Here is a 25,196-nt window from a genome sequence, read left to right on the forward strand (position 1 = left end):
GTGTCTGTGTATTATGGAGGCTTGCAGAAGAAATGACCGAGCGTGCCTCCCCCTTCTCCTTCAGGGAATTGCATCTGTCTCCTTGTTTACTAATTGATCATTTTAATCAGTTGTAAGTGAACGAACTGTTTAATGTATGTGGGATCACTGAGACGGTGCTTCACCAAGTGGAGAAGCAGAGCAGTATGGAGAATTATTTCCACTCCTGTGTGGTTTTGTCATTGGATGTGGGTATTTTAATCAGCTGGACTTTACAATACGAATCCAGACTTTTGTTGGGTTTAGTGAGGACACCCACCTTAGTTTTAATTCAAGTTACTCATCTTCTGTATGTTTTTTCCACTCTCAGTGATGGCTGTAGAAAAACTGCTTTTTGCAAGTGGTGTTTTATCTTTCTTTGGCCTTTCTTTATGTCCCAACTGGATAGCCACCCTATGAGGATTACTGAAGTCCTTTGTACGCAGTAGGGCCTCTCCCTTCCTTGTTTTTGGCTTAAGGGCTACTTCTGAGTAAGATGAATGAGATGTAAATCTTGAGTTACTTTTGTTAGAATACAGGAAAACCACAATATTTTTGTTATAATATAGCTGAAACAACAACATTGTCATCCATTGCTGTAGAAGTACATTAAATATTGCTGAGCTCTGGAAGCCTTATTCTTTGGTAGCATCTACTTCAAAGCAAGATCTTAAAAAAAAAAAAATTCCTGGAGAGATCTTTGTAAATGCTGACTGTTTCCTATTCCCCTCCAGGAAGTGTGCTTTTTTTGATACATCTTAGGATGGATTTTGGTAGCCTCTATTAAAATTGCAGGCTGTCCCTATGAATTTTAAAGAACTCCAGAGTCTGGAAATAACAACAAGCTGTTAGGCCAAATGGGATCAACTGGTATTGCCACAGGTTTTGCTCTTTGCTCTTACTCCTGTCAGGTAACAGTTATTAAAAACACTCCTCACTTCAGGGAATGAACTGCGAAACAGCCGTGCAAGGGCTTTCACAGTGCAAAGCACCGGCCGCGTTGGACTATTTATCTTTGAAAGGTGAAGAGGTGCTCTGCAATGCAAATCCTGGAGCGGGCTTCAGCTTGGGGGTTAGGGCTGTTCTGAAATTAGCCGAGCTGTAATAACTTCTTGGCTTTATTTATTGTTATTCGGGTATAAATTTGGCTGTAGATGTAGCGTGGCGTGTTTCGGTGAGCACGTGGCGGTCTTCCATCGGGTCCCTCCCCGTGGACAGGCACAGCTCAGGCGTGCGAGGCTCCCGGCCAGGAGACGGGAGCGCCTGGCTTGATGGTCCCTTTTCTGCCCTGCTTTTGGCAGTGCAGTGCTCTGGTTGTTGAGCGTGGACTGTACTCTGGTGGGATTGCTCGTTGGCCGGACTACGCTGGATTGCTTTGGTTCTTCCTAGCTGAGCTGAGGCTGCCGGGAGTCTCAGGGATGGATGGATGGATGGATGCGCTGCCTGTCCTCGGTGGAGCACGGCTCCGGGGCCAGCAGCCAGGCTGCTCCTGGAGAGCTGAGCTTTTGTGGCAACTTCATCCTCAGCCTAATCTCCTCCTTGAGCTTTGGTGTACCAAGGGCTTTCTCCATGGCTGTCTCTGACCTGTGTGTGCCACCGTGAGCCAGCTGGCCTTGCTCAGCACCTTTGGTCCTGGCTCGGCACCTTTGGTCCTGACTCAGCTCCAGAAATGGCAGGTCTGCCTCTCTCTGAAGGATGCAGCTGCGATGCTGGGACTAGAACCAGCAAGGTCAACTTGTTATTTTATCCTTCTTTAAAATTAAGGACATCTTTTCTCCTGGCTTAGAATGACACCAAAGCTGCTTCAACAGATTTGTGGTGTTGTCAGGTTTGCTGTTTCAGACCCTTTCTGGGCAAAGGTGCGCTCTCCTAGAGCAGTAGTTCCTGATGAAGCTTCTGTCTGAGATGCCCCCAAGGATGGTTTTTTTCCCAGTGGAAGCCTGATTTAATATAGTGATTTATTATTTCTGTTCTAACAGAGGCTTTGAAAAAAATTATGCTCTTTTACAGGTTTTCTTGTCCTCTTTCTTCTGCCTTATTATTGTGTTAAGTAGCCCCAGATATTCAGAAGACAGTTTGATGGCCCTAAGTCTGTCCCAAGATACTGGTCAAATGAGATACCAGTGGGGAGCTAAGAAGAGCTGCAGAAAAGCTGCAAAGATCGCATGAGTTGTAATGAACAGCCACATCTCTCTGTAGAGTAAAAATCCAGGTGTGATGTGGGAAAATGATGTAACTGTCCGGGGAGATTCTGACTCCACATCGTCATCTCTGTGGCTGTCAGATACCTCTCGGAGCAGCAATCTGGATTCCCAGCAAGGAACACGCAGAAAAGACAGAAATGCGTCTGTTTACCTTTTGGCAATCAATGGGATCATTAAACAGAAAGGATTGAGAAGCAGCTGATCTTATTTGACTCTTGATGCACAAAAGTGTCCTATTTGGAGCCAAAGCAAATGTTTCCTTGGGGATCGTTCCAGAGCGCCTTGCTTCTGCACTCTTTGCAGGCCAACTGTATGGCTAGAATTAGAAGCATATTTTAAAAGTAAGAGCTTTTTTTTCCTCTTACAGTAAACTTTCTTGTTAATTTTGGTATGGAGAGAAGACAATCACTGAACGTTGAATTAAACTCCTAGTTTTTTTCCATTATCTGTAAACATGGAATAAGCAAATAATTCAGTTCATACCCATGCCTGTCCCCAAATTTTATGTTGCATCTATTATCTTCAGAATTTAAGATGAAGTGTGTTTTGATTAGAAGTAGAATAAAAAGTTGAGAGCCGAGCGTATGTAATTCTCCATTACTTTTTAAATCCTCACTCTTTACTTCAATGCAAATTGTTCCAAGGAGGATTTTCTTTTAAAAGGTCTTCAGGGATCTTGAATTTTAGATGTGCATTGACATAAAATTAAATGTTAGAGTGCACAGCTGGGGTTCTGGCTTTTGCCGTACAAGATTGAGATGTTTCTCCTTTGTGAGTGCATGTTTCCAAGGAAGGAGTGATGTTTTCACATTAGTTGCACTATACTAGTGAGCAGCACCACGGTCACGGAAGAACGTGAGAATAAGTTGAAATGACTGAGGTCAAACTTCACTAGTGCAGGTCCAAAGCTTAGCTTAAAAGTGTACTGAGATGGGGACGTGTCTGGGTTGAACTGTGCCCAGAGCTAACCCGTCGATTCCTGCAGGCCCATCTGCAGCATCAGCGTGGTGGGTGTGAGGTTGCCTGAGTGCGAGAGAATTCACTGGCAGAGGTTTGCTTTTTCGCATGGCAGCACGTAAGTATCATGCTAGCACCCGGTGGCACTTGTTACTCCGGTAGCTCGCTGTACAGATGGCATGTGGGAGAGACAGTGGCAGCCGGACGCGGAGGATGGGTTGGTCCATGTTATTCCCGGAGAACTTTGTTCTGTTCGCAGCAGGAGACCATGGAGCCGCAGCGCGAGCGTCCCAGCCAGCCCCTGGGAATCGCTGCAGGGTTGAACACCCAGATGGCCATAGGCTGCTATTTATTCATCCTCCCCCTGTGCCGAGATGGGAGGGACGGGGCTGCTTACCGACTGTTCCTGTTCCTGGCTAGTATTGTGATCTGCTGTACCTATTTCTTGTGTAAGAGTGGGAAACTTTTCTCTCTGTCTTATTAAATCTATTTTTCAAGCTGTCACTTAACCAGGTCTAGTGACAGAGTCGGATGTTTATGTGGCCCTGGACACTTGAACTCTGGTGTTTTCAATCACAACAGCACCTTTTGCCAGCCGTTGTGAATTAAATACTCCTCGTGACCTTTTACCCTCGCCGCTCTTAAATTCATGCTTTAAAAACAGCTTAATGAGGGGTTTACTGGCCCAATTGGAAGTTTTTATTAAAACCTATTAGTGTGCTAGAGTAGCCTGCCTGAAGGAAACGATTAGCCCAAAGCAACTAAACTTGGAGCTGGCCCCTAGCCACACCAGGTTTTCTCTAAACTGTTTCCAGACCCACGTTAACCCTAACACTGCAGCTTGCATGGTATTCATATCCTCTGCTTTAATTTATAGCTTGTCTGATTCTCTCCCCAGCCTTTCTCCATGTTCACGAAAGCATTTTGTTTTAATGTAATTAGACCTGCATTAAAGGGCTACATGCCTTCATTCAGGCCTGACTCGTTTGAGAACCTCAATTAAGTGGAAGTGTTCCCCCCAAGTCCTCTGCTGATGCTGCCCGGGGAAGGAGCTGCCCTACGGACGAGGTGCGGAGCCCGCTTGGACAAAGCTACGATGCTCTCAGGGTCCTGGTTAAGCTTCCCATGAGGACCATCCCAGCATCAAGTTGGTGATGGAGTTGCATTGGTGGAACACCCTGGGGTTTGAAATGAAGCCATCTTATTTGGAGGACACAAACCTCAGGACAACTTGCAGGAGCTGGAGGGTGGAAATCCCAGCTGGCTTCCACTGCTAACTTGCCTTTGGATCTCAGCTTGTTTGCTTTACATCCATGTTTTATCTTCAAAGCTGGGCCAGTGGTTCTTGACCATCTTCAAAATAACTTTACAATGCTACTGAAGCCCTGTAGCCATTACGTTTGTGTTCTTGTGCTCATGTCTCCATGCAGCTGAGACAAGCAAGCCAGAGCTTCTACTTCTTAAGAAAATTGCTGGAGCAAATCCTATGCCCCAAAAGTGCTGAGCAGCTATCAACTTTGTACCTATTCCCTCCCCATCCATGCGCCCAACTGCTTGTCCAGGCTTCCTGGGATGTCTCCTGAAACCACAAGGTCTTTTAAGAAGGGACTTCCAGTTCTTTTTTTTTTAATTTTTTTTTTTTTTTGTATAGTAGTTTGCTTGTTTGTAGGTGTCTGCAACTACTGAACTGAAGGCATGAAATAATACAAAACTTGTAAGCTGTATTTAGTGTTTTGCTGGTGGTGGTCTTTGTTGGCTGGCTGCTGAAATGACTGTCCATGTGTTAATGGTACATCCCCAAAGTAACGATATACATCACCCAGCAAGTCACTGCTGTATGTATTGAATGCACTTGTCAGGCTTTACGTTTTCCTTTGCTAACCTATAATCAGGGAAGGCAAGCTGAAGAGTGAGTCATGGACTCTCGCTTACAAGACCTTGTTTTAGCTTGGAAAGAAGCCAGATTCCCCCATAATAAGATTACAAACAGTAAATATCAAAATTAATATTAAAAAAAACGGGGAGTTGCCAATGTACCAACTAGGCTGCTGTTTAAGTGACAAAGGTTTATGTTCTGTGATACATTTTGAGCATCATAAAGCATAAACAAAGCACAAACCAAAAAGCAACTGGTCCCTCTCCACACCATGCGTTTCCTGAGTGTCACCTCCTGTCTTTGTTTTTACTGGCATATGGATGCACCAACCTTGGGAGGTACCTTTTAAAAAGAATGTTTAAGGAAAAATCTGCCATTAAAGTTATTACTGTAAAGTAGTGCCTTTGATTGCAGCAATTATGCAAATGATTTTAAGGGATAAAATACTTCTTAACAAGGACTGATGTAAATGGTGGTGCTGCAACGAGTGCATAACTTCTTCAAACAAGATCTTTCCATGCAAGTAATTTTCTTTCAGCCCTTTGCCGTGTTGCCTGGATGTCGACCTGTGTAACCGATGACCGGCCTGCGGATGTGATTTTTATTTTCTCTTAATACAGGAATGTAAGTGGGTGGAATGGGAACGCTGGTCTTGCAGAAACTGGGAAACCCTTTCCCTAAGCAAATTGTTTCTCCGCAGCTCTTGTGACTGACTTTTGTCCTAGCCTTAATAAAAAGGAAACAAACAAAAATGCTTCTTGCAGGCAGAGATTTTCCTCAGAAAAAGGCAAGTTGGACTGGGTGACTAGCAGGAGTGGAACTTTCCTTCATTAAGGCTCTTGCCTTGATGCGTTGCCAAAGTTAAGTTAAATGAAATTTCCTCCAATATTAGTTTTAAAGCAGAGAAGTTGGATCTTTGTCTCCCATAGTTTGGAAGAACGTTGACCACCATTAGAAGGCAAGCATCTGTTGTTGGTGTGGCTGGGACACTTATCTCCTATTTCAGTCTGCACTGCTTAAACTAAGCGTTTAGCTCTCAGTGGAGCAGAAATGCAGTGCTGTACAGTGCATGGCATCAGTTATGAGGCAGTTTACTGTTAAAATTATTCCCCAAAAGTGTCTATGCATGGTCAGTGCCTTGAGTTTGGACTAAGTCAAGGATGTTCTCCCCATATTATGTTGTAATTGGCCCGCCTGCAGCTGGCATAGAAAGGCATAAAAGCCAAAAGACTTTATAGAGTCATTACAGTGAGCAGTCGTGGAGATACAGCAGTATGGCAGGGTGCCCACACATGACCTGAGTGCCGTTTGTGCTCTGCGAGGTCGCCGAATTGCTGCATCCCTTTGAAACCTCGGCATCAAAGGTATGGTGGAAATACAAAATGAGTGCGTGTGTTTTCATTAGTGATGTGTTTCGTCTGCCTGAAAACCTGCCTTGTGGCTAGAAAGCTGCAGGAATTAGATACAACAGCAGAAAAAGGAGGTCTTGGAGGTCTGGTGGCATAGATGTCATCTACGGGTCTTGGAATGCAGCGGATTACAGGGTATTTTGTTCAGTGTGCGCTTCAAAAACAGGCACAGCCTGCACGAGGATGCAGAAGCCTCTGTCTCTGCCAGCAGCGGCGACAGGCAGCCCCGTTGTTTGGTCGGCGTTGGGCTCGCACGCGAGCGCTGCGCCTCTGGCGAGAGCTCGGATGCGATCGCCCAGATCGAGCTGCGAATGCCCAGTTTGGCTGGAGCAGGTGTAGTAATTTGCAATTATAATTGTAGCTTCTCTTTTTGCAAATCTGTGTGCAAATAGCGAGGGTATTGTATTCAAAGCTTCATAACCTCCACGTTTTCTCCTGGAATGCATTCTCCCTTTTTGGGTGCTTTTCCTCCTTTATAAGGAAAGGTTTTAATGTGCTTGCTGCAATGGTATTAATGTCTGCTTAGATTTTTATCCTTTTGACAAGATTCTAATGAGGGAAAATTTGTATATGTGGGTATTTATTTTAAATCTGGGCATCTTTGTACTAGGAGAAAGACAGTGCAGTTCGATTTAACTCTAATTGCTATAAGCATGTAAGAGTGCACCTATTCACAAATATACCTGAACAGTTTGGTACTGGCACCGAGTTAGCTTGTGTGCGTTATAAAGCCAGCGCTTGTTCTCCTTATCTTGCATTAGTGTCTCTGTTATCTGCTATCTTGAGCTTACGTTGGATTTGTGTTAAGCGTTTCCGTTAAACTTGGGACTTTGTGCAGTGTTCCCGGTTGCGGCTTCCTGTGCAAAAGCAAAACCAAGACTAGGGTTAATAAAAGTGCCAGCTCACTTCTTAAAAAAAATAATAGTAATAAAAAAAATATCTTTATAGTAGCCTTTTCATGGAGAGGTATATCTGAACAAAGGCACTGGCTCTGATCACGCTCAAATTTTTGAGGAGGACTTGACTTATGTCCAAACATCCCAGCTTGGACTGATTGCTACTTGTTTGTGTAAAAAAAGAAGGCATTTCTTTTGCCAAATTAAAAAGCTTGTTCCAAACTCTCTATAGGCAAGGGGAATGCTGCCCACCACCAAAAGGCTGCCACTACTTGGGGCTGAGGTTTAGCACTGTCTAATAATGCGTGGGGACGGTGCACAGCATGAGACGGGGTAACCTGAACACAATGCCCACTTGTTCGGGGGGGTTTAAGGAGGTCAAATGTAATTACCCAGTTGGAGTGTGGCCGGGAGAGGGTGATTAATTTTCCCACTCCTTCAGAAAAGCCTGTGGGAATTTTAATGACCCCAGCGATAAGATCCTCAGTTTTGTGCATCATCCAGAAAAGCGGAGCTCCACCTGCCCAGCCCTGCTGTAACGTTGGGTGTGCTTGGATTCGGGACCAATTCGGCAGTGAGGAGGGACGGGGAGGTGCGGCATGGGCGCGGGTGCCATCTGCAGAGTTATCATCCGTGTCCTACAGCACAGACGGGTTTCTGACAGGTAACCGGGCAGGTATGACAGCTCTGACCTTGCTCAGCTTGTGGGTTACCGAGAGGTCGCAGCAGCTGTACTGACTGTTGGGAGTTGTTGCTTCTCCCTCTTTTTGTTGTCCCTATTGAATTACACAAAAGCATGAATTTTCCCTCTGCAAAACTGGAGCAAAGTCTTTCAGCAAGGCTAAGCTTGTACAATAGCCACAAAAAATGTTCTTGTAAATACTGTACTATGTGATTATTTTTTCCTTTTGTTCTATTTTTAAAAGAAAAACTCAGACAACTGTTTGAAATAGGATTTTTTTTTTTTTAAGTGTTTAGGCAATTGCAGAGGACGTCAGTTTTATTTTATGTCCTCACCTCGTTTATGGGTTACTGCTGGTTTTTCTACTTCTGAACAGTGCCTTCTTTCTGGCCGTAGCGCTCACCTATGTGTCACCGTGTTTGAAGGATCTTGAGCACTCTGTTGCAAGCTGCCGAGCAGGAATAATGGCACTCTTGTTGTCCCTGTGCTATTTGCCAGTTGTCATAAATGCCAAGAGTCAGCACAGCCCAGGCATAGCCCATTTACTTGGTTTTACCTTTTAGAAAGCAGTCAGTTCTAGTGAATATGTCTTGCAAGCCAGAAGGCCAACATAAAAGCATAATACACCTCGAAAGTGGGAGATGGGTAGTAAAGTTTTTTCTGATTTTTAGTGTGAAAGGGAAGTTGGGGAGAATCCAGTGAAAACAATGGATTAGGTCCATGACAGCGCTGGCTTCAACAGGCTGACACTTCTCAGCAAGGCGCTGTTTAAATTCATTGTGATATCGCCAGGCTTTTGATAGAAGGAGGCTGAAAGATGGGCAGAGTTGTCTTCAAGGCATGCTTCGATCAAAAGTTCAAGTCTGGCATGGGAGAACAAGTTTTATTTTTATTTTTCTATTTTTCTGAAGTTAAACAAACCTTGATGTGCAGAGTAACCCCTGAATAATAATAATAATAAACTGAAGGACATCCAAGGAACTGCTGGCATTTTTATTTTCCATTAACCGCACTGTCATTTCTAACGTGCATCTGATTTATCTATGTCTGGTTAACCATTCAAATGCCCTTTTTCTGACCTGATATATATCACATAAATGTTTTATGGCAGTAATTTATAGAGGATGATTACAGCTCTGAATGTGAAGTTTCGGAGCACCATTCTTCTTGGGGATGGTGGGTCTTGTTGGGTGTTCCTGAGGTATATGGTAGAATTACAAATTAAAGGGTTGAGGTCTTGGGACGTGGCATCTCTGGGCAGCAAAAGGAAGTTGTGTGTGGAGCCCTGAGGAAGGTCGATGAGAGTATGGGCCCTTTTTAAGGAATCCAAGTCTATGGGGATGTTCTTCATCCTTCCTTTTTTCTGGATTTGATCTGGAGTGTGGAAGTTTGAGTAGAAGTCTGTAGGTTTCTGGATGCTTTCCATCAGGAATGTTTGATGAGCAGAAATGCATGGGAGTTTGGGTCAGGTTAAATGGTCTAGATCTTTTGTCTTTTTTAGTCAGTCATAGGATTTAAAAAGGTCTTTGGAGAATCATCATCAGACCTGCGCTGTACCTTGAATGTCTCTGTACAAAATCCCAGCTGCTCAAATGCAGATGTGGAGGGAGCAGTAACCGCATTGCAATGGAAATGGTGTTTTGGAAGGAGGAAGAACACTTCAGTATTCCTGCCCATTTGTATCTGGTACTAACTTTTTTTGGCCATGCGTTAAAAACCAGTATTAATCCACTGACTTGACCAATAAAATAAAGGCCCAGTTTCAGGACACGGATCCTAGTGTGCTCTCATCTGCTTTTATTGTTTCCTTTTTCTTGCTGGGACGAGGGGGAGTGGTGTGGGGGTTTTGGTTGGTTTTTTTTTTTTTCCCTTCTTTTAAGTTGTTGTCTTAAGGGTTTTTATTTGACTGTTCGATGCTACTGAGGGCTGAAGAGGTTAATGCATTTATGCTGGTAGAGTCCCTTTTTGAAGCCTGTGTGCTTCTTCACAAGTCTGTATTTTGAAGTTTATTGCATTTTCTGTGTTCACTCCAAGTATAAAGACTGGTAGAAGTACTGGGGTTGGGTAATGGAGCGAGAGCCAGAGGTCAAGTTTGATCTTCCTCTAAGTGCCGGGCTCCTTGATCTCCCTGGAGCAGGGAACAAGCTGTCACTCTTCACTGTCTTTGCAGAAATTGATGCAAAAGTGAGTGACCACATGAATGGAGCCGCCTATGGATTTCTTCTTAAAGTTCCTTTGTTCAAGAATGTCGTTTCCTTGTAATAGAGATAATTCGTGGGAATGCACCGGTTTTAACAGATTTCTGGATCAGGAAAATGAAGTCAAAGTTTTTGGAATTGTTGAAACTCTTTTTGTCTTGCCATCTTTAAATTAGAAAAAAGTGTGTCATTAGTTCAGAGAGACTTAGTACATGGAAAGTTAGAAAGCAGTTGCACTTATAGCAAAAAGTGTGCTAGCAGTAGTGTGTTTGCGCGTGCAAAAAAGGGAACAGTGCAGCACCTCAAAGCCGAATTAAGATCAAATCTGTAGGCTTAGTAGCAACCAGAAATACTGCATTTCTTGCCTCTCCCCAGATTTAATTTTGAGCAAATGGACTGATTTGTGTGAAGAAAATTATTAACGACTTGGTATCATTTAAAACCTGTATCTTTGTAAACTTAATGGGATTTGACTGTGTTCTTGAACACATCTGAACTTCAGATTTCGGGTAAAATCATTACAAGAGCAAATGTGCAAAACTTGAAACAAAAGAGAGGGCGTGCAGAGAAAAGTGTGCGCTGTGATATTGAATTGGGTTGAGCAATGTCTCAGATACCGACCACACCAGGGAGCTTGGGCCTTGGAGCTGCCGGTTTTCTTTCTGTCCCCAAAGCATCTTGTTTGACTGTAAGGAATTTACTGGGGCACCTGGGACCTGAAATATCTTGTGTGTTTTTATGTGATTTGTGGAATCATTGCACAGAAGTCAAAGCTGATGCATCTGCTTCCTACTGAGGCCTGGGTGCTTCAGCACGCTGCTGAGCGGGATGCCCTTATTTTCTTAAATACTATACTAGCACTTGAGCATTACAGTTTTAGGTTATCATTTTTGATTTAAGGAGAATGCTACCTAGCCAAATACTTCTGACCACCTCCTCATTGGATCCACCATGTTCCCTTAAACTCTTAAAAAATTTGATTCATTTATTTATTTTTAGTCTAGCGAAATAATTTTTCTCATGGGTTTCTTTTCCGTTTCTAAACCGGGTGAAACCGCAGTGTTAAGCCATCCTCTTCCCAGTCGTATATAGGAAGTGAGCGTGAGCCAAGGTACATATTTTATGTTAGTCAAAAGAGATAAGTGTCAGGATTTGAAAGTAAATTCCACCCTGCAATTGCCAGTGCTGAAATCTCTGCTGTACCTTGGCTCTCGTGCCTTGATTCAGAACAGTTGGCGCTTTTATTACAACTGTCTTGTATTTTCATATTCTTTTGTACTGGGGGGGGAAGGGGGGTGCCTACATGCATGCCAAAATTATCTGTCCAAGTCATAATCCCTCTAGGAAGACCCTTGAATGGCAGGAAAGCTGCAGGTAGCCAAGCCGGAGAGGGTGCTGGCCCACGAGCCGCAGGTGTGCCAGACGGGAGGGGAAGAGGAAGGCGTGTGATGCTGTGCTTTATCGTCTCGGAAAGAGCAAAAGCGGCTCCTCTCCTCGCTCAGCAGAAGGCTCAGCGCCTGAAGGAGGTGCTCCATTCCCAAGGGTACGTAGCTGTTGCGGGGAGGGAGCAGGCTGTGTTGTCGGTGGGTGGGAGATGAGTCTCGTGCGTATTAACCGCATCTTCCACAACCTGTTCCCCTTGACATCAGGTGGGGATAAGACTTTCCCTAAGGTGCTTCCAGACCTTTATGTAAAGCCACTATATAAGAGTGAGAGGTTGCTACTCGGTTAAGGCACAGTGCCTAAAACAACAGTGTTTTAGTAGTGGGATTTTGATTTCTATCCTATGCTTTCAGGCAATTAGGTGATTAAACCACCATTAAAGCCGGACTAAACAGCTCAGGGTTTAGTGGAACAGATAGCTGAGGTGCGGAGGTTTACGAGGTTACTTCTTGATTTGCCATTTATTATGAACATTCACCAGCGAGGAGATACGGGGCAATTTTCTGTTTTGTTTCGCGCTTGCCTGAGCCACGTTGGGTCGTGTCCGATTCAGCAACTAACCTCGAGCTCGGCTGGAAGACCTGCGGGATGGAGCCCTTTGCTTCTGTGAGTAGGAAGGATAAGGAATCCCGAGCGGCAGGCTGTGGTTTTAGCCGTGCAGCTTGAGCCTCTCAAGAAGGATTGCTCAACCTCCCTGGAGCTGGCTCGGGGCTGGCCGCCTCGCTGCGTGGGCAGGCTGGGCTCCGACCTGCCTGCCGAAGCCCATGCAGGGACGGCTTCCAGGGATGAGTGGGAAACGGCAAAGGGCAGGAATAAGTCCTGCAGCTCCAGCCTGGTCGGCTGTCACCACCCAGCCGCCTGCCTTCTGCACAGATGGACTTTTTTTGCCTCCGCAAAGGAGGTGTTGGGGCTAGCGCAGGACGACCGCGCTTGCACGCGGTGGAGGTCTGCCTGGGAGCTGAGCGGTGGTGCTGAGGGGAAAAGTCATCCTGCAGTTCTCCAAAAATAGGGTGGTACTTTTGTGTGGGAGGGGTGAAAGGAGAGAGCAAAGGTGATCCCCCCCAGAAAAAAGAGTGAGGGGGGGATAAACAAGCTATGCAATAAGTAAGCAATGAGCAATCTGGGTGCAGGGTGGGGAGGAGACGTCAGGAAGGCTCCTCTGGGGAAAGGAGCAATGGGAAAGGTGAAGGATGAGGGGTAGACACCGATGGGGAAATCGTTCTTGTCCCTTGTTTCGGATTGCTGAGGTAATGTTGTTATTTTCGAATACAGAGCCGGAGTGCATGGCAGAGCTCAGTTCCCCCGTGTGATGTCTCTGCTCGGCCTCGCAGCTGCAGGAGGAAGGCTGTCAGCGATGGGAGTGACGGGCTGCTGTAGCTGCGGGACACCCATTTGTTATCGCCAATTGTCACGAGGGCAAATGCTGCTGGGATTTTTTTTATTTTTTTTTTTAAAGCAGTTGGGTAAACACGAGGGCCAAATTCCAGGTGTAAATCTGGAATAACGTCAGTGCAGTTGGATCTGCCCAGCTGTGCTGGATATCTCGCTTGGAAGGAAGCATGGCACAGAGCCGGCATGCTGGGCTGCTCCGCTCTGCTTGCAGACACTGAAAAATTACCAGAAGGATGGGGAAGGGCAGCAAGGGGGAATTTGATGCCAGGGAGGTATCTAAGGGGGTAACACAGGGCTGTAGCTCTTTCCATCTATTCTGCCCTTTGTTAAGCTTTGAAATGCTACTCTTCGTCCTCTGTATTTAACCGATAAATGTATTATGTCCTCATTTACGTGATTTACTTCTGAATATGACCTCTTCTGAGTTATTCAGCTTTTAAAACAGACGTGCCTGATAGCTCGTGGCCAGGGAGAGAAGGAGGAGAACGCTTCAAAGTCAAGATTAAGTGCTTTAGATTCAACACTTTAAATTTGAGCTTCAGGAAAATCCAGCAATAGGAATTGATGTTTACATGGAAATGTGTGTGCCTTCATCCCGAGGCTTCAGCAGGAGGTTAACCTGGTGCCCTGGGCCCATCTGGGAAATGCCCAGGTGATACTGGTGCTGAGCACCCCTAAATGCTGGCAACTGAACCGGGGCCAGGAGCGGCCACGGGGCCCCGACATCGCTCGGGGCAGGCGCTGGCACCGAGCAGAATCGCTCCACGCCGATTTCCACACTCGTGCGGATCTGCGGGCACGGCACAGAGATCTTTGTCCTAAAAGGCTCCAGGATTTACAGCTGTGTTGGTTGTCGAGCCCTTGGGAAGGGAGTTGGAAGGCTTTCAGTGCTAAGAGCTGTCTCGCCTGTGTCCTTGCTGCGGAGTGGGTGAGGTTCAATCTGAAGCGTCATTTGGGCTTTAAAACTTACCCCCAGATACAAGAGTGAACCAGACCTCAGAGCAAAGATAAATCCACGTCCTTGGGGGTTTCTCATGGGCTCCTGGGTCTCGTGATCAGTGTCGTGATACAGCACAGCTCGTCGTATAAAATCCTTGCTCATGTTTTGCAGTGTTGTGTCAGCTCTACGGTGTCGCTCAGATGGTGATTTTATTTATTTATTTTAAAAGAAAGTCTCTTGCTGTGTATATTTCAATCTACAGGAATATGGAGAGCTCCGAGATCTGTGCAGTGAAAATGGTATATAGATAGTTAAGCAGGGGAGTTTGGCCAAGACTTTCTGGCACACAGCTTAGACAGTTAGAATAATTTATTATAATATTTTCCCATCTGTTTGTTATTATTAAATATGAAGTACTGATGTTGCACAATCTTACCTTTTGGATTTATGTCCAGAAGAAGTCGGTGTACATTTTTATTGAATACCTTTTAACTCTAACTTATGGTTACGAACAGCATTTTGAACTTCTCCTTTGTGAATTTAAAGTAAAATTAAATTAAAAAACTCCTGACACATGCCACTCTTTAAGGGTCAGCACTTTCTCTTTGGAAAATTATCCTGTACATGAATATCTTTCTCGAGTGTTTTATTTCACTTCTAAATCCTGGGTTGCCGCAGCTTTTTTTCCTGCTCGGGTTGTATGTGAAAGTAAGTAGTCGGTTTTGCAGTTGTGTCCCTGGCCATGCACACACGGAAGGCAAAATAGTCCATGTTTATACAAGCATCGGGTATAAAACTGCTGTGAACTGGAAGGTTCATGTGATTGCCAGAAAATAACTCCTGCTGCTGGACTGCCGATACCTGCTGCCTTGAACTGGTGCAGCTGGGCTGGAGGGAGCTGTAGGTATCCATACAGGTTTGCCATGGAAATAACTCTGTAGACCAACAAGTATCTCCAGAAATTCCAGATAATTGCTAAAAACTCCCCTCTTTGCAGATACATCGGTTTGGAAGAGGATCTGGGCTCTTCTTTTGAAACAAAGCACTTTTTCACTCCTTTTGGTCCAGAGGCTTGCTATGCTCAGTTCTCTTTATTTCCACATTGCTAGATACTTCAAAAAATGTTTTCTCTTTGATATCTGTACATATCTTTCCATGTAGTCATTTAGAGTGGGACATTGTGTCGTGCTAAAAAGCTATTGATCTCTTTTAAGTAGCTTTCGAGACCAGCTGAGCAACACTGCATTTATTAGAGAGAAGAGTAATTTTTTGTATGAAAGTTACTGCACACGGTAATATTTAAAAATTGGCTGGTTTATAGAGTAATTATTTTAACAAATAACGCAGGTATTTTAGAATTGCTTTGGGTTCCTTTACCATGTTTCAAATTATTTTAAAATAAAACATTTTTTCTCCCTTCCATCTAGGGCTTTATTGGTGTGAGCGTACTGTAGCCTCAGGTGTATGATAAATCACTGGAGTAAGCAGTGCTGGTGTTCGGGCTACCTTCACACATGTTTCCAGTTACTGAATTTCAGCCCCCAGCTTTACTGACAAGTTTCCCATTAATGATTGAAGGTTCGCATCAAAGACTGGATGGTTATTTCTATTGGTAAAAAGAATGCATTCTTTGAGTGACTATTTTAGAGGTGTTTCCATTCACTTGCAATTTCAGCATTAAAGCGGTTGCAGGATATTTTCCCCTGCTTTGGGGTATTGATAACCATTTGTATGGAAACTCCCCAAGCAGTACTTGCTATTTTGCATTTCCAGGTTGGCTTTACGTTGCTGAATGCTTAGTGAACTACACGCTCCCTTGCTGGATCACTCTTTGTTCTGGGGCACATGCGTTTTCAGCCTGAATTAATAACGCTGTAGAGTGAGGACAGAAAAGCCAGTGATTAATTCATATGGTTCATTTTATGCACTGAAGTCATTTGGATTTCTTACAGCGGGGAGAGCCGAGCGGGTGTACGAGTCTTGTGGTATTGGGACATATGTGAATAGCTGTTTAATATCAGTTGTCACTATCCTGTGTGATTTTTTTTTTTTTTTAATGTGGTTGATTTCAGTGGTTTATATAAAAATATAAAAAGCTGCTTCTTCAAATTAGAAGCAAAAATTCTAATTATATGCTACAGAATATCCTTGCAAGTGAATTTGATGTCACACGCATGGGAAACCCACCACCCAGGTTGCCGGCAGCCTAACCGTGGCTGGCTGCTTTGTGGCCATGGGGCGGCGAGGGGCAAAGGAAAATCTTGCCGTACGCTGTGTTATGTTATCATTAAACCGCTGAATCCTTCCAACTGGCAGCTTCTCAGCAGAACTCGGGGAATGGTAATATTTGTGGGAAAACATGCTTCTTTTTTTCTCCCTTCCTTTCTTTACCAGGAAGGCTTCACGGCGTTTGCAGCTGGGCTGGAGAAGGGCAGCGTTTGGAGTTGCTGTAGGTAGATGTTTGCCCGTGTCTGTCTTCAGAAAGCTGTTGATGCAGGATCTGTCAGAGGGGCAAGAGAGTTATTTTGTTGGGGTGACCTGAATCAGGACTGCGACCAGAGGTTGCGTGAGCATTCAGGACATCTTTGCTGATAAACTGGCTCTGCAGACCACTTTGCTGGGCACTGCTGGGTTTTCACACCGACGTGGTGGGCTGTGCAAACTCAGCCAGCCCGCAAGTGGCGGCCAGGCCGTAGTCATCCGGGCTTCTCTTCTCCACAAAGTTTGGGTGAGCAGCCTTCGTCCTGCGCTACACCCTTAGGAGTCTGTGCTGAATATCTGTGGTCACAAACAGAGCAAAATTCTTGCTCTAAACATCTCCAAGAATTAATTTGCAATTGGTTTCAATTTTGTAGCAGAAGCGATAAGTAGTCAATGTTTGTTAAGAGCTCTTAGGAAGTAGGGAAAGGGCTAACGGTTTTAAAAATGCATTGCTGGGGAAAAAAAAGCGTTGCCGGCTGAAGTGTTGGACAATTTAAAATTAAAGATTGCATCCTGTGAGTGTAGTGGTGGGGTTTCTTGTTTGTTTTTGTTGGTATTTTGTTTTGTTTTGGGTTTTTTATGATCTCCCGGCTAGAGGAGAGGAAAGACAGGACTGGATTTAGGGTTGTCTTTATTGCTGTGTTTTCATGTCATGTAGACGTGAATAAAAATAGAATTGCAAGGCTTAAAATATTAGCTGTTGCTTCATAATGTTGCTGTGTCAGGAGCTTCGGGATTCCTCCATCGCTCTCTCTGGCCCTATAGATGCTGCAACAGTTGTCCAGACCCTGCAGCTGGAGGGGCTGCAATACCCTGCGACAGAAGCAGTTAGTGCACTTAATTCCCTGTCAAGGAAAATTGGTTTGATGGATGGGGCAGAAAATAAGAAATGAAGAGCCCCGCAGTTCGAAACCTGCCGGGACTGCCGGTGCCACCGCCGGTGCCTCGGGAGCAGGTCTGTGTCGCTTTGGTGCCTGGTGCGGTGGTGCCCGAATTACCGTGCAAAGCCTCCTAGCCCAAAGGATGCGGGAGAGGTGGTAAACTGAGGCAGTGGCACAGCCTGAAGGAGACTGTGGAAGACTGGAGACTTCCCACAGAGTGTGCGGCACGTGTTTCGTCTTGCATAGTCATTTCTGCAGAGTGCAATTATGTAGTTACTTTGCCTTGGGTAAATATAGATTTCAGCTAGCACGAGTTTGAAGTGGATGTTGTAATTTTGGGAACATATATCTGTTTTAATTTCCTTTCCAAGATTTTCTTGATCGCTCCCTTGATACTTCTCCCATCAAATTATTCTCTTGACAGTTGAGCGTGACAGCTCAGGTCTCTCAAGAACATTTGCTTCTGTCCCAGATGAATTTTGGCTTGGAAACTGCGTCGGAGGGGACAGGTGAGGACAGGTTGGCAGAGCAGCGGTTTCTGTGGTGATGCCTGCAGAGTGCCAGCAAAAGGGGAGAATGAAGCATTAGCCCAGAACCGTCTTCAGGCACCGAACTTGCCGGTTTTAGGGCTCGGGTGTGCCCGCCACCCTCCTCTGCTTGCGGGGCACAGCCTGGGCTGCCCTGCAGGCTCCGGTGCTTGGTGGGGTGAACGATGCTCAGCCCTCCCACCCCAGGACCTGGGCTCGGGAGGGAGCCGGGCGCAGGGCTGTCGCCCAAACTCCCTGATAACTCTGTCAGGGGAAGGATTTGTCCCAGGATTAGGTGACCAGTGCCACCGTGGGAGCACCTCGGTGCTGGGTCTGCGTGCCGGGGGCTGAGCCGTCCTGCGTTGAGTGGTGTCCCTGGGCTGCCAGGGGATAGAGCAAGGATGGGCTGAGTTACCGGGGGAAAACTCCTTGTTTAGGTGAATTACCAAAGGCCGTTGAACAGCGGCTCTTCAACCTTCGCAATTGGATGGTGTCTCCGAGCCCTTTGGCTTGCCTTTCCCGAGTACCTCGGTAAAGTAACCCTCCTATTTACCCAGGCAGGCAGTTATTACTTTTTTAATCATTGTACTCTGCTTTACTATCACTGGTTACAAATTGTTTCTTACCTGAATAATTCTGTTTAGCTGGATTTAACAAAATAGTGTCAAAAAAGGAAACGCAAGGCATGTAACATCGTGCGTGCAATGATTCAGGAGGAGTTAAGGAGCACCGTTGCAATGCCGTTTAATCTACTGTGGTCACTATAAATCCTAATAGATGCCAAGCATGTGTTGCTCATGTTTATACCTGAGCAGCAGGTCTGTGTTCAAGACTCGGGGCCCCACCTTTGCCGAAGGTCTAAATAGTAGTTTTGGGGTGTTTTTTACGAGCATAACGATAACATCTAAGTTGCCATTTTGCCAGGTTTGGTGTTGAATTCTGCCTTCTTGGAAGCTGAGCATGGCTCTTCAGGGAGTTTCAGGAAATGTTTTAGGAGGAATATTTTTACTTTTACATTTTGTTAGCACGTAAGGGTATTGACTATTCGTTAGTAGGCAACAACTCTGCAAAATAGCCAGAAAACAAAGAAAAAATATACATTGTTTTCCAAGCGTTGGGGAAGATTAGGCACAGTAAAAGTAATTTATCCCAGCTGGCATTCCCAACCATAAAACAAATGTGTAGTGTTTTCCAAAAAATAGGGTGGCTCACAACTTCCAGGAATTGAGAACCTTGTTTTCCTTCAGGCAGTATTAACAGTGATCAGTCTAATAGACGATGTGCAGTTAATGCCAGTTAACCGTGGCTGTATCATTAACAACATACCTGATCTGGTGGTTCTTAATTTTTATTTAATGAAGTCCTAGGGTATCTGCAGAACTTCTGCTGATGGATGTTGATATCAGAGCTAAGGTGCAGGTCCCCCTAATGAGAAAGTGTGTGTGAAAACACATATAAAGTGGTCTGTTTTCCTCTAGTTTCAAAGTTTTCAAGGGAAAAAAAAGGTTACTGAGGAATTCATGCTTATGCAGAAAAAACCCTCAACATTGGAAGTTTCCTTGTTACTTCCGTAGTGATAAATTTTGGGTTTGTTTTGGAAGTTTTTCTTCTCCTCTTCCCTCATATTTTTCCTTTGTGGCCGCATCTTTGTGTTGGAGCCTGTCCTGCCGCGCACGGTCCCCGTCCATCCCAATGTCCCTTCTGCAGAAGCAGCGGCCGGGGGAGTCGAGGGCCGATGGCCGGGGGCCGCCGCAGCCCCCCGACGGGCACAACCTCCCTGCAGACCCCCATCGCCCTCGCTGGGCTTTTGGCAAGACCTTTTCAAGGTGCATCGAGGTAAGACCCGTTTTCAGGCACAGGAAACAAAGGACCTAGAAATGGTAATTTATCATGCCCTTCAGGCAAAGGGGAGTTAAATATTTGGGATATATTAATGCTAAATACTCTGTGTTGCTAGGGCTAATTTCCGCTGAAGGGAAGCACGTTCGTATGTATTTTAAACCGATAAAGCAAACCTGGGTCATTGCTATGGATGCTTCGCTCGGGCGGGCGGGTGACACCTGTAGGGGTTTGAGCAACAGGAGCCAGCCGGGAGCAGGATGCCCCGTTGCCGCTGTTACCGGCACTAACACCTACTGTGGCAAAACTGGGGGGACTTTGGGGTCGGGCAGCGGGTCTTAGGGTCACATCTGCCTGCTTGTGCTTGGGGAGGTGGCAGGGACCCTGCACCCACCGGGCGCTGTGCATCGGGGGATGCACGGCTCCCGGGAGCATCCGTAACCCCTCCAGGCAGCCCGGGGGGGCACCGGAGCCCTTCGCTGGTGTCCCAGCTTTTTCCCGCAGCCCCAACCCCAACCCCGGCACGGTTCGGCCGTGTCTCCTCTCCAGACTCACGCCCTGTTGCTCTTACTGGGGCTTCCTTATTTTTACAAAGTGGATTTCAGAGTTTCTTTTAAAACCATCATGAACAGTTAAAACAACTAAACCACAGCTGTCAAAATAAATAACCCTGCTTTGTGTTGCTTTATCTTTTTGTTTTGTTACCACTCTGAAACTTGCTTATTCCTAAAAATGGAATCCACAGTAATTCTCACAGCTGCTGGTTCAGCTTAATAGGGGTGTCTGTCTCCAGCTCTCTTGCCAGTGTCTGAGATTTTCAAGTTTAACAAGTAATATCTATACATGTGGCGAGGAAACAGAGTGAATGGCATGTTAATAAGAGCAACACTTAATGAATGCCACATCTGGCTGTTTCTCAACATAAACCTGATTTATATTTACCTTTTTTTTATCAGATAAAGTCTAAATTTGTTTTTTAGATGCATATTATAATTGGGCATTTACTCCTGTTATTTTGTAGGTCATAAGCCGAGCTTCTGTATACTTGTGTTTGACACGGGTGGAAGCTGCTCTGGATGACTGCTGTGCATCTGCGTTTCACAGAGGGAGTAAAATATTAGGACAGGCTGAGAAAAGAGCTTAAAGAAATGACCTGAGATCTTAAGACTCTTGCAATTATTTCTCTCTCCTCCCAGTGTATCCTGGTGAAGACTGACAAGTAATTTGATCATGGTGGGGAATTTCTGTGGTAGAAGGAAGAGAAAAGGCAAAATTAGGGCAATGTTTGGGGCTGCCTTATGGCAAAAAAAAAATAGATAAAATTTTATGGTTTTGACATGCCACTTAATAATTGTAACTGTTTCTGGGGAATGGGGTGAAGAGGTCATCATCCGAAATCTTGACATCAGGCCTGCAGCATTTTAATTAGCTCTTCTCTGCTTAAGCTGGAAATGGCTGCTTTTGGTTCAAAGTGGCTGAGCGCAGCTCTGCGTCCTGGGCTGGCTGCAGGCGGTGCTGGCTGCATCCTCCTTCCCCCTCTGTCTCTGAAACCCATTAACGGATTGGCTTTAAAGGTGTCCAAAGGACACTTTTGGCTTTTTTTCAAAATGAGTAATGATGGGAAGAACACCAGCTTCTACAATGGGTGGGTTTTGTTACTGCTGCTTTGGTAATTTCGCCTCGATATGTGCCAGCAGATTTGCCAGGGTAGGACGGTCGTGTTGAAGGTTTAATGTTTCCTGCAGACTGATCATTTGAACGGTTCCTTACAGATCTGTTTGCTGTTGCTGAAAAGAATTATGTTGAAGTATTTCTGATTTCTTTTATTGTTTATAATGTTCAATGCATTATGTGTTAGTTTAGTTGTTCAGGCACTGAATTAAATGATCGCTGATCTAGTTAATCTCTTTCTTTGTATCAACAGGGAGATTTCAGGACTTGGAAGACTTGGTGCATAGTTCAGGTCTCTGACCATCAGCATTTCTGCTTGTTTGTGTGTTTGTTCATCTCTTTGTACTGTGGAGGGAGAGAAAGACTTCCTAATGCAGTTGACTTTTTGGCATTTGTCCCGTAATTGCCAAAAACCTGCTTCTTCCTCCTACATATCCATCAGATCTTTTTAAAATCAGATGGGTTTTGAAAGCAGCTTTTTGATTTCCTGAGGTCCGCATTTGGTCTTCCTTCCCCCTGCTCCCTCTTTCTTCCTTTGTTCTTGGAGGTTAAAGCTGTGGGTGTTGAGGTCCCGTTAGTCATTTTGGCCACTTCTGAGCTCATCATGCTGAAAAATGCCTGGATTAAACCATTCCTGAATTACAGCAAATTTACATCACTGAAGCTTCGTTAAAGTTAGTTGAGTTAGTTCAGAGCGGTGTAGCTGAATGGAGAGTCTTGTTTACTTCTACTGGGACGGAGATGTCCTAAAGGACACGGCAATATCAATTTTCTTCTTTAATTGTAATCCCAAAAAATAGCCTTCACTCCGGACAGAGCAAATCGCCTTTTAGAATCAGAAAATTCATATTATAGGTACTGTAGTGGTTTTCTCATGCTGTCTTGTAGAAACAGTATCCTGCTTTTTATGTTTGTTTGGGTTTTTTTTTAAGGTTTTGAGTGTAAAAGATGGTGCAGGAACGTAACTGAAAGCTCCACGTGTGGGTTAAAGTAGTTTTTGGAGTTCGCTGCCGCCAAAGGAAATGGTTCTCTCCCTCCGGACGGCTGTTGGCTCGAGCGCTGCTGCTGTTTCCTTGGGTGAGCGTGGCCGGCGGGCCCTGGGCTGTGCGAACACTGGCTCTCCCCAGGCTCCCGCTCCGTACCTGCTTCGCGGGGCTGATGATGCCTCCCGGGCGCGTGGAGTGCGCGTTCTGTAGGCACCTGACGATGGGTTGCGTGTAACTGCGTGTGGATGAGAGTTTGTCGTGCTGAATGGTGGGACCAGGACCGTGGCTGGCATCTCCAGCCCGTACGCCGGTAAGAACAGCCCGTCGGAAACCGATGTGCCACGTCTGCTGGCTAATACGCAAGGTTGTGCTCTCTTCCTCTGGCACTCCTTTTTAGTGCCAGGACCTGTATTTCCTCTCCTGCACCAGGATGACCTTTCATGTTCAACCTAAAAGGTGGCCATAACCTGCTCGTGGTCTTCTCACATATCACCTTTGAGATTACACTTCTGTTATCGCTCCTGTGATCCTGCGCCTGTTGGGGTGTTGGATGGGTATGTCTACCTTGAGGTTAATGAACTATGCAGCTTTTTTTTCCCTACTCAGTATACAAGCTGTACTTTAAAGGTGCTATGTTCAGGCAAAATTAGGGAGGCAGAGAAAATTTTAAATGAGAGGTCCGCTTCAAACTGATGGGGAAGCCCAGTGAAGGAGTCGTCCCTCGGTGAGTATTTATCATCTGCAAATGTTGATGGTAAAACACGTGCTCGCATGAGGCTAAAATGTGACCTCTCTAGGGCAATGGGAATCTCACATGATATGGCAGGAAAAAATTGTCTAATATGCTTTTTATTTCAAGACTCGCTTTCTGTCTGCTAGCAAAATAGCTTGCCAGGTGCCTTCATGGTATTGGTTTTAATTTGTTCTTGCTTCAAGTGTACAAGTGGGGAATGATAGTTTTGAAATGGTGAAGAAAGCAGGCTGGTTGAGCTGTTAGGCTCAACGTTGCCATGCTAACCATGTTAACAGCTGCTAATGGTTTCTTAAGCTGCCAAAGCAGCCTGAAGATAGATTTAACACCCAACAGACACCTGTTTTTAGCAATTTAACTCTGCAGGCACATGGCACAGTACTGCAGGGGTCCTGTCCATAAAGAACAGATAAAATGTGTCCAACAGGTTGCTTGAGAAGGTGGAAATTGCTGGCTTTCTTGGTGGAGGGTAAGGAGGAAAAGCACAGTAAGAAGGAATGTAACCTGGAAGAGGCAAGCACCAAAGGGATTTTGTGGTATTTCAAGCTCAGCTCTGTTTTCCAAAGCCCTTGGTGTCTTTCTCTCAGTCAGAGGACCCTCATGTCCTTCATTGCGGTGTCCTCCCGAGGTTCAGAGTGCTTTGCAGGTGGGAATAAGGTGCCACTTCTCCCAGATGCTGGGAGGCTCCTGTTCCATCTCTGAACGAGTCCACCTGTAGCAGGACCAAGCTGCAAGATGACCTTCCCTGGAGTTTTAGCCCCAAGGCAGTGTCAGAGTCCCCACCTGATCCCCCCAGGCTGATCCCAGCATGACCTTCAATTTCCTAAATTAACATTTGTGCTCGTTTCCACTGGTTTTCTCCCTGCCTCTTCTCTTGGTGCAGTTTATGTCCGGTGACCACATGGACCGCAGCGGCCACCAAAGCCGTGCAGAGGGCCATCCCCAGAGTAGTGGGGGGTGCTGGCGAGGGGGGGGGCTGCTGGGAGAGACAAGCTGGGATAGGGAGCGTGCGTTGCATGCAACAGCAATGGTCTTCTGGTGTATCTCAGTCGTGTTGGGGTAGTCTTGAACTTCTGACCCAATCCGTCCCGTACCAGGTCTTGATCAATGCTGGGAGGGAAACATATATTTCCCTGTGAAAGAGGGCTGGGAGCTGAGGTTCGTCTCTCTAAGGCTTTCAGAGCCACCACTTCACCTTCCTGAAGCTTTGCTTGGCCATTCATTGCAATAAAGGGGCTCTGAGAGTTTTCAGTTGCTCAATCGCCATTAGCTTCGTGGAGGGAAGGTGCTGCAAACACCGGTGCAGGATTTCTGTGTAGACCTCCCTGCAGAGAAGAGCGGTGTGTTTGCAGAGCTCTGTACAGACCAGCTCCGGGCTGAGCAAATGGGATGTTTTTACGTGAAGTGGATTTCAGGCTGTTCCAGTCACATAGCAGGAACGTGTATAATAACTACTGATTCCTGAACAAACCTTGACTGTTCTGGTTTGGTAGGTGAGGGCCAGTCTCTGCCCTTCTTGTCTTTTGGGTATGTTCTGGTTTTGCTTATTTTCTTTTAAGCCAAAACCTCCTGACTCTGTGCACTTGGCTGTGCCATCGTGTATTCTTTTCATCTGATCAGCATGGATTTCCAGAAAGAAAACTCTCCAGAAAACTGTAACTGGCTTTTAGTTATATCATGGACTTCAAAGCAATCGGCACAGAGAGGATAATTGGAAAGAAAATCCCTTCCAGGTTATAATTATTTGTTCCAGGAACCGGAGTTCCTTGGTGATGATACATATTTTCCCTTTTGTTTTCCTAGTGCCATGGGAACCTGGCAGTAGATGGTCTCTGCTGGTATGTGCAGCGTATACCTGAACCTCCGCACCGGGGAACGGAGGAATCGTGATACTGGATTCAAACCAGTGATCCATCAAGACTTGCTTCCAGTAGTACCAGAGCCAGCTGCTTCAAAGGAAAACAGAGCTCCGCAGTAGGCAGGTTATCGGTTTCACAGGGAAAGCTTCCCTCCGACAACTCCCATCAGCCAGGGATTGTTCTCTG

At 45.5% G+C, this 25,196-nt stretch overlaps 1 protein-coding gene across 3 annotated transcripts in view; it reads left to right on the top strand.

Moving 5' to 3' along the window:
- Nucleotides 1-25,196, top strand: part of LMF1 (lipase maturation factor 1) — a 204,697-nt gene that overhangs the window by 26,024 nt on the left and 153,477 nt on the right. Inside the window, exon 1 of one of the 3 annotated variants that reach the window (XM_049791577.1) lies at nucleotides 6,707-6,797. The exons of the other annotated variants lie outside the window; for them this stretch is intronic. Within the exon in view, the coding sequence (XP_049647534.1) occupies nucleotides 6,776-6,797 (22 nt within the window). The 5' untranslated portion in view covers nucleotides 6,707-6,775. Of the gene's footprint in view, nucleotides 1-6,706; nucleotides 6,798-25,196 lie in introns of those variants that run through there. 3 annotated transcript variants of the gene reach the window in all.

The sequence above is a fragment of the Accipiter gentilis genome, chromosome 33 (assembly GCF_929443795.1).
Source record: "Accipiter gentilis chromosome 33, bAccGen1.1, whole genome shotgun sequence".
Taxonomy (NCBI): Eukaryota; Metazoa; Chordata; class Aves; order Accipitriformes; family Accipitridae; genus Astur; species Astur gentilis.